At 41.6% G+C, this 13,532-nt stretch overlaps 1 protein-coding gene across 2 annotated transcripts in view; it reads left to right on the top strand.

Annotated features, from left to right (window-relative positions):
* Window positions 1-816: 816 nt before the first annotated feature.
* The window catches only part of LMAN1 (lectin, mannose binding 1), a 29,736-nt gene continuing 17,020 nt past the window's right edge, over window positions 817-13,532 (top strand). For both annotated transcript variants that reach the window (XM_041739714.1, XM_041739713.1), the window contains exons 1-7: window positions 817-1,090; window positions 4,630-4,784; window positions 4,868-4,975; window positions 5,911-5,972; window positions 6,991-7,090; window positions 11,391-11,514; window positions 13,307-13,365. In XM_041739714.1, the coding sequence (XP_041595648.1) occupies window positions 853-1,090; window positions 4,630-4,784; window positions 4,868-4,975; window positions 5,911-5,972; window positions 6,991-7,090; window positions 11,391-11,514; window positions 13,307-13,365 (846 nt within the window). In that variant the 5' untranslated portion in view covers window positions 817-852. The remainder of the gene's footprint in view (window positions 1,091-4,629; window positions 4,785-4,867; window positions 4,976-5,910; window positions 5,973-6,990; window positions 7,091-11,390; window positions 11,515-13,306; window positions 13,366-13,532) is intronic.

Raw genomic sequence — 13,532 nt, 5'->3', positions numbered from 1 at the left:
GTGTGTCTCTCATGAATAAATAAATAAAATCATAAAAAAAAATAAGACCATTAGAAACACTTCCTATTTTCAAGGACAATATTCAAACTTCCTAGCTTAAGGTGTGTGGCCCCCTGTTTGAAATGCCCTAACACAAGCTGATGGGGCTCAGTGGGCTGGGACCATCATACCACTAAACTATGCCTTGTTTCTGGAAAGACTTGTTTCTGCAAAGTCCACCCGATGAATGCCAGCTACTGAACAATCAGTATCACATCAAAAGAAATGACTTTCGGGCAGCCGTGGTGGCGCAGTGGTTTAGTGCTGCAGGGTGTGATCCTGGAGACGCCGGATCGAGTCCCACGTCGGGCTCCCTGCATGGAGCCTGCTTCTCCCTCTGCCTGTGTCTCTGCCTCTCTCTCTCTCTCTCTCTCTGTGTCTCTCATGAATAAATAAATAAAATCTTAAAATAAAAAATGACTTTCTGCTAACAAATACTGGGACGGTTTATTGCATATAGCCAGAGAGGACACAGGTGTCAGGGCTCGCGGGTTCCACCTCTAAGGCCTGTTATGAGGCCGGAGAAAGCTTCTTGCAGGCAGGCACGCGCTCTCCGGTCCCCAGAGGCGGGGAACCCTGGGGGGCGGACAGGAGGTGCTAGCGGGCAGCCCCGCCCCAGGCCCCGCCCCTCCCGCGGGCCCCGCCCACTGATGCTCCGAGAGTCGCGGCCGCGCGGCCAGCGGAGTCCGGGGGCGGGGCTCACCCTTGCCCTCGGGGGCTCTCGGGCTCCACCAATCAGCGCGCGCCCTGTTGGCCGTCCGCGGCTCCCGCGCCCCTCCCCCTCCCGCCGGCCTCCGCTTCTCAGAATCCAAGATGGCGGGATCCAGGCGGAGGGGTCCCCGGGCCGGGGTTCGGCCTCTTCTCTGCGCCCTGCTGCTGTCGCTTAGTCGCTTCGCCGGGGGCGACGGCACGGGAGGCGACTTTGCGGCCGCGGCCGCCGCGGGCTCCGCCGCCGCGCCGCCACACCGCCGTTTCGAGTACAAATACAGCTTCAAGGGGCCGCACCTGGTGCAGAGCGACGGGACTGTGCCCTTCTGGGCCCACGCGGGGAGTAAGCCGGGCAGGAGGGCGGGGGGCCGGGTCCCGGGGTCCCCTCCGCTCTGCCCTCCCCCGCTGCGCGCCCGCAGGTCGGCGCGGGCCGCCCCCTCCCCGCCCCCCTCGCCCCTCCCCCCGCCCCCCTCCCCGTCGCCGTCCCCCTGCCCCTCGTCCCCCTGTCCCCCCCTCCCCCCGGTCTCTGCTGTCCGTTCTTTCCGTTGGGTCTGGAGGCGTTCAGTTACTTTCCTGCACTTCCAGGCGCTCCCACTCTGGCCTGAGCCGCGTTTCGCCCCAACGCCACGTCCCCCCGGGAGAGTCCGGCGGCCCCATCCGCCGCCATCCCGGGATCCCGCCATCCCCACCCGGGACCTCGCCCGCTGCTCCCGGGCCCTCCCCCGCCGTCTCCTCCCGGGGTTGCTGGCCACGGTCAGTGCCGCCCCGAGGGCTCCGGAGATGGCATGTGCTGGTTCCAGGGTAGATTTTATTTATTCATTCATGAGAGATGCAGAGGGAGAAGCAGGCTCCACGCAGGGAGCCCGACGCGGGACTCGACCCCGGGACCCCAGGATCCCGCCCTGGGCCGGAGGCTGCGCCAAACCACTGAGTCCCCCCCCCCCCCCCCCCCCCCCCCCCGAGCTGCCCCTGCTTTCAGGGTAGTTTTAAGACTTGCTGTGTCCGAGGACGCTGTGACGCTCTGGGAACCACACCTGGCGTTTGCCTCGCTCAGGGATTTGCTGTGGTCTTCGGTCTTTTCGGTTGTATGGGCCCTTGGTGTGATCAGAGCCGCATTTGTCCCTTTACGTAGTAGAAGGGATAATACCAAAAAAAAATATATGTATTTCTGCACTTGATACATGGGAATAACATGACATACGCAGCCTTTTAAAAGTCATACTTAGTTGTTTTTTTTTTTTTCTTGAAGTTGAAAGTAATCTCTGTGTGTTTGTCACTGTGACTAGATAAGAGCAGCTTTGCTGGATCTTTACACATGTGAAAGAAAACGTCTCTGTACTTTCTAGTGCTGATGTGTCACTGCTGACTAAGGAATCAGCCCTAACACTTGGCGCACTGTAACCTCTGTTCAGTGGCCATCGGGTGCACCCTTTGAAACAAAAGGGGTGTAAAAGCCTTTATGTGGGGTGAGAAATTCTGGCATTTTGAGTTTCATCTTTATGTGTAATAAAACAGGTGTCTATAGGAGGTTCGCATACATCGTGTTTTACAACGCCTGGTGCTTGAAACAGAACATTCCATTTCTAGAAAGTAATCACTGAATAGGAAACACACTTATGAGGGAGGCTCATTTCCCTGAAATTAATGTATAATTTGAAGGTATAAAATTTCAATTTGACTTAATGACCAAGTCATTAAGTATTTGAAGTAGAGTGCAATTATTTCTGTGAGTCAGGAGGCATTTACCATGTGCCAACCACCAAGCATGTATCATTGGGCTTTTTGTTATCAAGGTAACATGGTTCTTACCGCACTAAGGTGCTGCAGATGTACCAAACACAAATTTGGGACGGGGGAGTTGTTTTTTGGTTTGGAATGATGATGACGTTCTCAGTAGTGGTGGTTGATTTGCTCACTTTTTCACTTCTGCATCTCTGCCCTCCCCCGCTTGCTGGGTCTTTCACTCTTACACCACATACATCAGCCAATTAAGACTGTTAATCAACTACTCAAATTAGCTGCCTTAACTTCTCTAAAGGTAGTTGGCCTATACCCAACTAAGCCTGTCTGTTGCAAAAATGTCAAGTTGTGGGAATCCCTAGGTGGCTCAGCCTGCCTTCGCCCCAGGGCGTGATCCTGAGGTCCGGGAATCGAGTCCTGCATCGGGCTCCCTGCATGGAGCCTGCTTCTCCCTCTGCCTGTGTCTCTGCCTCTCTCTCTCTGTCTTTCATGAATAAATAAATAAAATCTTAAAAAAAAAAAAAGTCAAATAGTTTCCCTGAGTAAATCAAAGTTGGATAACTAGACCAGATTTGAAATAAAGGGATGAGTGTTTTAGCCATGACTTTTTTGTATGTTGACTCTGGGAACCCCTGCTATGAATACCCCTTGCTTTCATCATCACTGTAGCTTTTCAGTCTGTTTTCTTAATTCCATTGATCATTTTTTTCCCTTTCCATTTTACCCTGAGATCCATTATTTAAAGCAGTTTTTAAAATAGAGAAATTTAAGATTTAGTTTAAACATGGATCATTGCATCCATACCCAAATGAAGACCAAATCAATGGTGTTTCTTTTCTTAACTGTCATGTCCTTTTGTACTGTTAGTACACATCCTGGGTTCATAAGGGCACAGAAAAGATCAGGGCAATTTGTAACCCTTTGTAGCTCTCAGAGCTTTCACCTTTAGTCTCTGACTTGATCATTTGCAGGCAAGGCAGGTGTTAGCGGTCTTAGAGATGAAAAAACTGCTGCTCAGAAAGGTTAAGGTTCTTGGAAAGCTACATAGCTAGTGTCAGTAGAACAGAATTCACATCCAGGTCTTCTGATTCTGTGTCCGGTACTCTTTCCGTGGTACTCTTGCCCCTACCTTTACATGCAATGTGAGGGTGAGAGACGGTGATTGACCTTACTAAAGTATCTCAACTTGTCTTTTGTCAGATCCTTCTAACTGTAAGGACATAATACAGTTATTCCCCAGAATGGGTGTCAGAACTAGTTAATATCCAAGAGGGTGTGTTAGAATTGTTCAAACTTAGGCCCGGTAGATGCCTTAATACCTAGTCCTATAACTGGACTAGTTAACATTGAAATACTTCTATGCACTTACATGTCTGTGAGGTTATTAGAGAAATGGAGTAAACTTGCCTACAGTCAAGTAGCTAGGAAGTGGTGAAGCTGGGATTTGAACCTAGCTTAGAGATGCAAACCACCATTTTGGAAACCACAGTTCTCTTTGAGAATCTGCTGATGCTAAAGAACTGACCCTCTCTCTAGAAGAATGTATATATGCACAAAATTTTGCATCTAACTTTTGGGGTGTTTATGGAAGTGATCAAGCCCAGCCCCTTCATTTTACAGGTGAACATATGGTGAACCCAAGACAGTAAGAGAATTATTTGCTCAAAGTCTCACAGCTGAACTGAGACTAGGAATAAGTCTCTTGATTCTTAGTGGTATGTTCTTTTCACACTGTTTGAGCTTTCTAACATCTATAAACCTGTAGAATAGCTTGCAGTTTTTAAAAAATAATACACAAGTTTTTGAGGTACTTGAGAAAGAATATTATGGGAATCAAATAGTTGGTTTGCTTTTTAAGCCATAATTTCCTCCCTCCTGCCCCTTGAATTTTTAGTGTATGATTGCAGCTTTATTATTTTTTTTTTCAGTTATTTCACTGCAAGATGGGTGTGGGAGGGCAGTTAGAAAGCTCTAAAATTTTAAAGTTGAAACTGTCAACATGTCATTTTTCCTAACAAAATTATTGTACAGGTTACCAAGTTAAAATTAGATGGCTATAGGTATATGGAACAGCTTGGTGATGCTTTATTGAGTTTTACATAATTATAACTTAAAGTTCTTTTTCCCTGATTTTTGTTCTAGATGCTATTCCAAGTTCAGATCAGATTCGAATAGCACCATCTTTAAAAAGCCAGAGAGGATCAGTGTGGACAAAAACAAAAGCAGCCTTTGAGAACTGGGAAGTTGAGGTGACGTTTCGGGTGACTGGAAGAGGTCGAATTGGAGCTGATGGCCTGGTATGATAATTTCTTTAACTTAGAAAATGTATGTCAATGCATATGCCACTAGCCTCTAAATGTCCCTTGTTGTCTATTTACAGGCAATTTGGTATACAGAAAATCAGGGCTTGGAGGGTCCTGTGTTTGGATCAGCTGATATGTGGAATGGCGTTGGAATATTTTTTGATTCTTTTGACAATGACGGAAAGGTATATTTGTTGTTGGGACTGTGACCTACTTGACTATATCTGCTAACAGAGTTAGGGTATGAGAAATACAGCTTATTAACACTTTTGACAGGTTAGTAGTTAGAGAAATCACTGAACTATATATTAAGTATGAGGATTAGTCTTTCTATAACCGAGACTTAAGAAATTAAAAGCTCTTTGCTCATGATTTGTCATACACCCAAACCTGAGGTCCCAATGAATCTCCAGCTCTGAGAACTTTGCAATGACCTCCCTCCCCAGTGCCCTATATGTGCTTAGTAATTTTGATGCATGAGCCTGAGTCATTTAGAGGTAGGCAGTGAAACCAGCAGTGTTTAGAATTATAGTTTGTTTTCATAAAAACACCCCTGTGTGTTACTGCTACTAGCTCACATGTTAATACCTTTTTGTATGTTAATCACTCCTTTTGATCCACCAATTTCTCTGATGAAATCTTTAGGAGAGCCTAAAATAGTTCAGAACAAAATGTACTTGCAAACAATTAACTTGTGCTCCTTAGCAGCCTTAGGATTGATGATCTTTGTTTCAGTTAGTAGTTTCTCTGCTGATTGTCAGAGGTCATTATTAAGAGTTTAAAGGAGAACTCGAATAACTCTTCGATGTTGAGGTGCATTAGTCTTCCTGTTACTAAGCTTCCTTGGTCCCACCCTTGTCCCACACAGTGAGCCCTCAAATATGTGTTGTAGTTGATTTTTCACGTAGATCACATCATCAGTCTCGATTGAGGCGTTCAGAGACTGTTTTTGAATGATTTTAAGAGTTTACTAAATTTTTTCTAAATAGAAATCTTTTCATTATTTTAAAATTTTTGAGTCATGGAATTTTAGAGATATAAAAGGCTTTACAGCACTTCTAGAATGATCTAGAATTGTTTGATCTAAGGACTTTAAAACAAATCATTTTTTTATTTTTAGAAAAATAATCCTGCTATAGTAATTATAGGCAACAATGGACAAATCCATTATGATCATCAAAAGTAAGTGTGTGCTTTTTGTATTATTTGATTTTAGCTTCTTTTTGGAAACGTTGTAAAAATATTGTTGCAAATCTGAGTATTTTCCAGATGAGATATTATTCTTTTTCTTGGGATGTATTTTATAACTTGGTAGAAAGGTCTTATTTTAATATGGTCCTGTTTTAAAGTTCACTCAATAGACCACCTCATATTCAAACATAAAAACGTGTTGTTTTATTTAACCTAAAATTATGTAATATTTTGAAAGATTTATAAAATGTTCCTGGTTCTCAGTGATGCCATTAGTCGTGTTTCTTTCATCTTTATCTTTCAAAAGTAAAGTTGAAACTCTTGACCAAATAGCCAAGAAATTTACACCACCTTATTTATCCTTCATGTCACTTTATTTAAAGATTTTCAATAGGCTACAAGATTTCTAAGTTTTTGGTATATTTATAATGTGTATGAATTGTGTATGTATAGTTTTTATTTTTACGGGTTTGTTTTGGGAGGAATTACCTTTGAGCCAATCAGTGAGTTGTAAGAAAAATTACTCATCTGCACTTCTGTTTACTGTTTCCTGCCTTCATAATTTTTAATCATCCTGGTTCATCATGACCATTTGTGGAGCTTTTTAAACTAGAGGTGCCAAGGCTCCCTCCTTGTGAGTCTTCTTCAGTTGTTGTGAGGTGGAATCTAGGCACCTGCATTTTTAAAAGCTCTATACATATTTCAATTCTGCCCTGACATAAAGGACTGTTGCCCTCGTCTCAGGTCGAAGAGTAGAACTTTCCTCTTGCTGTCAGCACTTGGTAACATTGACTTCTGACATTATCCATAGTTCTGACAGGAATCATGGGGAAAACTTGGTGCATTAACTTTGTGTCTTTTGAATAAGTAACCTGAAATATCCCAAGACTTTGTCATCGCTTGATTTTATTTTATCTTTCTGGACACTGGTCATCTTAAATAGTGAGTTTCTAAACATTAAGAAGCGTTCTTACGTTTTCTGTTTGTTTTCCCTTTCCTCATACTGTAGTGATGGTGCTAATCAAGCTTTAGCAAGTTGCCAGAGGGACTTTCGTAATAAACCCTATCCTGTCCGGGCAAAGATTACATATTACCAGAAGGCACTGACAGTAAGTAACATGTACTTAGAGATGTTCAGGTGAATAGTATTCCAGTGGGACTTTTCGTTTTGAGTCTTTGATAGAAATTAAAGGCATGTAAATTTGGATATTGTTTATGTACTCAGCGTTACCAAGAGAGAACAGAAGTGACTAAAGAATTGGCGTAAGTGGTCATGTGTTGTAAAACCTTGCCAGTAGGTTTGCTTTTAGTCAGTACCCGTTTAAGCACCCTATTTGCTATGTGCCACACATTATATACATACCCAAACCATCAGGATACAAATCTGAGTAAGACAGAGGTCATTTTCTCCAAAGAACTTGAAGTCTAGTGGAGGGGAGACACTTCTGTAACATTACTGTGCTAGGTGGTATACATGCTGTGGCACACATACCACTAAGGAGTCAAGGGGTTAGAATCCTGTAACTGCGGGTGGGAGTGGGGAAGGTCAGGAGCAGTTTCTCAGAGCTGAGCTGCACCTGGAAGGGGAAGTGGAAATTTCTTAGATGGGATGCATATTACAGGAAGAGAAGAGAGGCACAGAGACTTTTTAAAATTTGAGAAAAGCGTGTAATTTGAAACGGCTAGAGGGTAGAGGAGACTGTGGGTAGTGGGGTTAAGAGGTTGGGGGTGGCAAGTCACACAGGTCTTGGGTAGTTTATCCTGTAAGGAACCGTTTACAGTCTTAAGCAGGAAAGTGAAATGATCTCTTTTGCAGTTTGGGAAGATGACTTGGGCAGCACTGTTCTTATAATGGTATTTGTGAAAGGAGCCTCCTACACTTAATGGGCCCCACCCAGTATTCTGTACTTTACATGCAGTTTCTCACTTACTCTTTCCAGCAGCCCTAGGGGGCAGTCATCCCCATCTTATTCTCAGGGAAATGGAATATGGGACATTTTAAGTTACTTAGTGTCATACTACAAAAGTAATGCAGTCATGATTTGAACCGAGTACTGAGTACCGTCTTCCCTGCAAGAATCCACTTGCAGTCTGAGCTGGGGAAGAGGAGAGGCAATTAGGATGGAGAGACTGTGCTTGAGGGTGGGAGGGTATGCGCAGTGGGGGAGTCAAAAGAGAGTTCCTGGATTTCTGGTCAATTGTACAACTGAGCCAGGAAGCAGTACATTTGTTTGTGTTTGAATTTGAGTGAGAAGTGGGAAGGCAGAGAGAGGGTTGGTAATGAGTTTACCTGTAGACACATTGAGTTCAGCATATTTTTAAAGTGGGTATATCCAGCTAGCAGTTCTACGATTACTAATAATATGAACTACGCTTATTAAAGGTGTCATCAATACCTGATTGTGTAATACTTATAAATTAAAAATACATGTTTAAATTTTTCTTTCCTCGAAATCATGAGTTAGCCTTGTACTGGCAGACAGTTCTTTGGAAAACTTTATATTGGCTCAGCCTTAAATTCCAAACTAATTTAGAAGTATCAGACTAGAGGAGATGTCCAGTCCATTACAGTTGCCTTGCACTTAGGTTCCACTGTAATTATTACACATCCTATACTGTTTCATGAGTCATCGGGAAGTCACGCTCACCTTCACATGGCAGGACCCAGACATCAGCCACACGGAGTGCAGACATGCATGTTAGTTCACATGTTTTAGGGGGGCTGCCTACACGACCCAACGCAGTGAACCATACCAACAATATCCAGAACAGTCGTCCTACAAAATGTCCTCCCAAAGGAGTTCCGTAGTTGGAAGAGACATGGCATGGCTATGCAGATTAGCACATTAAAGATTCTAGGAAGTCATGGAAATACTTTTGCACATAATACCTGTGACTGTCCATAGAGTTAGTGTTCTGAGGAATACATTTGAGAGAGACTTGGCGGGATACACAACTGATATCATAGTTCTGGCCCTAATATATTTGCTCAGCCTCCTCTCTTCCTGTAGTATTCTCCCCTTTTCTCTCTGTGTGGTAGAGCGATGCTTATTCTTGAACACACTAGGTCAGATCCCTGTTCCATCAGATTTCCCAAAAATCAGCTCATAATTATCTATCACTCCGAAACTCTGTTTCTTTTTCTTTAATACATATCTGGCCTTTAATATATGTTGTCTTGAATTATTAGTTAACTATGATTTGTTTCTTCTCATCAATATGTTCATAAACTTGTCAGTGCAGACATCATATCTGTGTTCCTGACAGTCCCTAATATTGTGCTCATTTTAGTAACAAATGTTTATTGAGTTAGTACCTAAACATTTGTGTTGTCCCAATTGTTTGAACTTCAGAGGGAAAAAGCAAAGGGGAGCAAGAAATACTGTTAGTAGAAGAACATAGTTAGAACAAGAGATTTTTAAATACTGTTAGTGTAGTATTTAACAACGGGTTGAAACTATAAGATGAATAAGGGATATTAGGTGAATACTGATGATCTCATGAGAAGTGTTACTGGTACTAATCATTGGGTGTGTGCTAACTGTACAATCACATACCTAACATTCCTTCAAACTCAGAGCACAGTGAATATATTTTTCCCTCTTTTTTTTTTTTTTTTTTTTTTTAAGAATTAATGCTAGACAGTAAAGACTCCTAATGGATTTTCGGTTTGTTCAGGTTCAAGGAAAAAGTACTGGAATAGTTGAGAATTTTTAGTATTAGAATTAGGATGTGATTAACTTAACACCTTTGTTTTTTATCTCAAAGACAATGTCTTACTCATAGTTGATTCTGATTTGAAACACGGTAGAGGGCAGCCCCGGTGGTGCAGCGGTTTAGCGCCGCCTGCAGCCCAGGGTGTGATCCTAAAGACCCTGAATCGAGTCCCGCGTAGGGCTCTCTGCGTGGAGCCTTCTTCTCCCTCTGCCTATGTCTCTGCCTCTCATTCTCTCTCTGTGTCTCTATGAATGAATAAGTAAAATCTTTAAAAAAAAAAAAAAAAGAAACATGGTAGAGCAGAACCATTCATAAATGTTGTAAACTGAAATAGGAGCATTACTGATTGGAGGAAACTATTAATGTTAGCCAACTAACGGAAGGTGGTTTTAAAAAATTGGTAGTGAGGCATCTGGATGGCTCAGTCAGTTAAGCATCTGGTTCTTGATACTGATCAGGTCTTGATCTTAGAGTTGTGAGTTCAAGTCCCACGTGTGCTCCCCTCTGTGTGGGAACCTACTTTAAAAAAAAAAAAAAATTTGGGATGCCTGGGTGGCTCAGCGGTTGAGCTTCTGCCTTTGGCTCAGGTGGTGAGCCTTGAGTCCCGGGATCGAGTCCCACATTGGGCTCCCTGCATGGACCCTGCTTCTCCCTCTGCCTGTGTCTCTGCCTCTCTCTGTCTCTGTGTCTCTCATGAATAGATAAATAAAATCTAAAAAAAAAAAAAGAATTCAAAAAAATTGGTAGGAGTTCACGTTTCCATCCTATGTTAACCTGGAGATTTACCCTACATACTGATTGACAGGCATCTTGATCTCTTGCAAAAAATGTGGACAGAGTACTACTATATCATTTTACGTATGTGACTAAATCCTGTTACTCACTGACAAGTGATAGTTGCATCTGGAAGTAATAATAAGTAATAATAGCAAGTGCCTTGCTCTGGTGCCACATCCCTCCTCCTCTTCCACTCTGTCTCAGCCACTCTTACGTTGGGTTGCTGGAAGTGAAAGGCTGGGCCACTGCTTGCCTGGGATCAGAATAGCTGTGTGCTGGCTTCCTGTGCTACCTTGGGATTCCAAGATTCTTTTAAGGACATTTTGGGTTATTACTTCAAAAATACATTCTGCATAATAGAAAGTTAGATGCCCTTTCAGTTTTTTTTATTTTTTACCTTTTTGTCAATATGATTTCTGTCACTTCTGCTCGCTCACTCTCTGCTAACACCCCCTCTCCAGTTGAATGAATGTCACTCCTTTCTATGGCAATCTAATTCTCAGCTACCTGTAGTCAAAACTGTAAATTCATCCTATTCATTTGAGCTATAGCACTGGGGTTTCAGAAGGAGTCTGATCCCTCTCCTGGATAAATCATTCAAAGGATATCATTGTGGTTCCCTGAGTCTTCTATTTTGGAAGATTTTCATGGAACATTATCAAAGATTTCTCTTTAAGCCTTTGACACATTGTAGGGTAAAAAACTTTAAAACGAACTATCTTGTATAATGATGTTAATAAATAAGTGAGGTTATTTCATGGACAGGGGATTATCCTTTATAATAGAGAAAACTGATAGCTTTTTGACAGTTGGTTAGTAGACCAAATATAAAGATGAATTAGTCATAAGTTGACTACTTGAAGTTCATTTTACAGTGTCTGTTGTAAAAGCTATAGCTGTGGTATGTCTTTTTAGGTAATGATCAATAATGGCTTCACACCAGATAAAAACGACTATGAATTTTGTGCCAAATTGGAAAATATGGTTATCCCTCCTCAAGGGCATTTTGGAATATCTGCTGCAACTGGAGGTCTTGCCGGTAAATCTTGCTCTTTTAATATTAAAAGTTTGTGAATTGAGTTTCATTGGTAGACTTGTTTACTTTTAACTTTTTAAGACTAGCTGTAACCTTTACATAGTCTGCAGAGCCAATCTTTTAGTATCTTGGATCTGCTAATTTTCTACTGACTTCTGTAGGTATGTATACATTTGGCTGGCACTGCATACAGCTATTGGTTGATATTTAAGTCAAGGCTAAAATAGGTTATTTGCCAAGTGATTTAGGATCCTGAAAGTTGTCACAGCACATTTAAATTAATTTGGTAGCCTGAGGAAATATTATTGGGGACTAACGTTTAAACAAGATATAGTTACCATATTTCCCCCATATCTGGTGATAATCTTCTCATTTGACATTAATACCATCTTGTGTTTAAAAATATATATCATCTTGGGATCCCTGGGTGGCTCAGCAGTTTAGCGCCTGCCTTCGGCCCAGGGCGTGATCCTGGAGTCCTGGGATCAAGTTCCACGTTGGGCTCCCTGAATGGAGCCTGCTTCTCTCTCCGCCTGGGCCTCTGCCTCTCTCTCTGTGTGTCTCTCATGAATAAATAAATAAAATCTTTAAAAAAATATGTGTGTGTGCGTGTGTGTGTGTGTATATATATATATATATATATATATATATATATAATCTTGTGTTTATGTGATACGTTGTATAATTTTTTATTATTTTCAAATATATGATTGTTCCTTATAATATCATAGGGAAGGAAGGAGAGGTTAGATTGTATTCACCCTATTTTTAGTTAAGTTTGCCAAATCTTAAAGTACGTTATAAATATTACATGGCCAGTAATGGCCAGACCAAGGCAAGTCTTGGTTTGGATTTCTGACTTCTGGATTCAGTGCCCTATTATATACGTCTTCATATGAAGTTATGTAACTTACACACTTAAAGTGTTAAAATTTTCTCTTTCATTTGCTGCATATCTCCATCTCCATAACAGTGGTAGAAAGCATAGAAATTGCCACTTGGAATTAATTGCTCTTGCTTTGCTGACATGACTAGCCAGGATTGATATTTTAGGTCAGCATTATGAGGTTTGATCTGCTAAGTCTGTTTTCAGCTTAAATGGCCTGAAATTAATTTGATTTTTAAAGTAATGATTTTAGATAAAGTAAAATTATTAATATCTGCTGTGTGAGGGAAATAAATATGAATGATATATAGAGTGGTCATATTATCTACATTGGAATGCTTTGAGAATAAAAGAAGATGCTATTAGTAATGCCAGCATGACATGGAAAAATCCACACATCCCAGTAAGCCAGGACGAAGCAGTGTCAAGTTTAGACTAAGAAGTAAAGCAGGCAGTGGTAAGTACTCTAAGAAAGGTTGAAAGAAAGGTGCAGAAATACATGAAGGACAGTATTTTGTCTCGTTTGGCTGGGACACAGCCTGGGAAGGAGTTTTGTGGGGAAATGTGAGAGGCTCTTGGTGTCAGGTTTAAGAGTTTCGGCTTACTTTGACCCCCTGTTTGTTCATTCTCTTATCCCTTATTTATTAAACATCTTATATAGTAAACAGTCTTAAGTATTCTGGTTTAGGATAAAAGAAAGTGAATTTTAGTTTATTTCTGTTGCAGATCTTTCTGGTGAATTCTTATCTTTAAGCTCATGGAAGCACTATTTGCCTTGAGAGCTAATTTTTGTTATTTTTTATATTAATTATTTTTAAAACAATAGATTTCTCTAACTTCATAACCATAAAAATTATCTCTTATGGAGTTTTTTCTGTTTTTTTGTTTGTTTGTTTTTTTACTTTGTAGATGACCACGATGTCCTTTCTTTTCTGACTTTCCAGTTGACTGAGCCTGGGAAAGAACCGGTACATATACACTTCTTTTTTTTCCAGAAGTTTATTTTCAGTTTATTAGCATCTCCTTGTAGCTGAGAACTTGGGCAGCCCAACTTAGGTTTGGGTCTTGTTTCTACCTGTTACTGCTGTATGACCTTGTAAACATCACTTAACCTCTGTACTGCTTCTTTTCTTCA

Source organism: Vulpes lagopus, chromosome 24 (genome assembly GCF_018345385.1).
Source record: "Vulpes lagopus strain Blue_001 chromosome 24, ASM1834538v1, whole genome shotgun sequence".
NCBI classification, from domain to species: domain Eukaryota; kingdom Metazoa; phylum Chordata; class Mammalia; order Carnivora; family Canidae; genus Vulpes; species Vulpes lagopus.
Note: the sequence above shows the minus strand (reverse complement) of the source record. Positions and strands in the feature narration are given on the sequence as shown.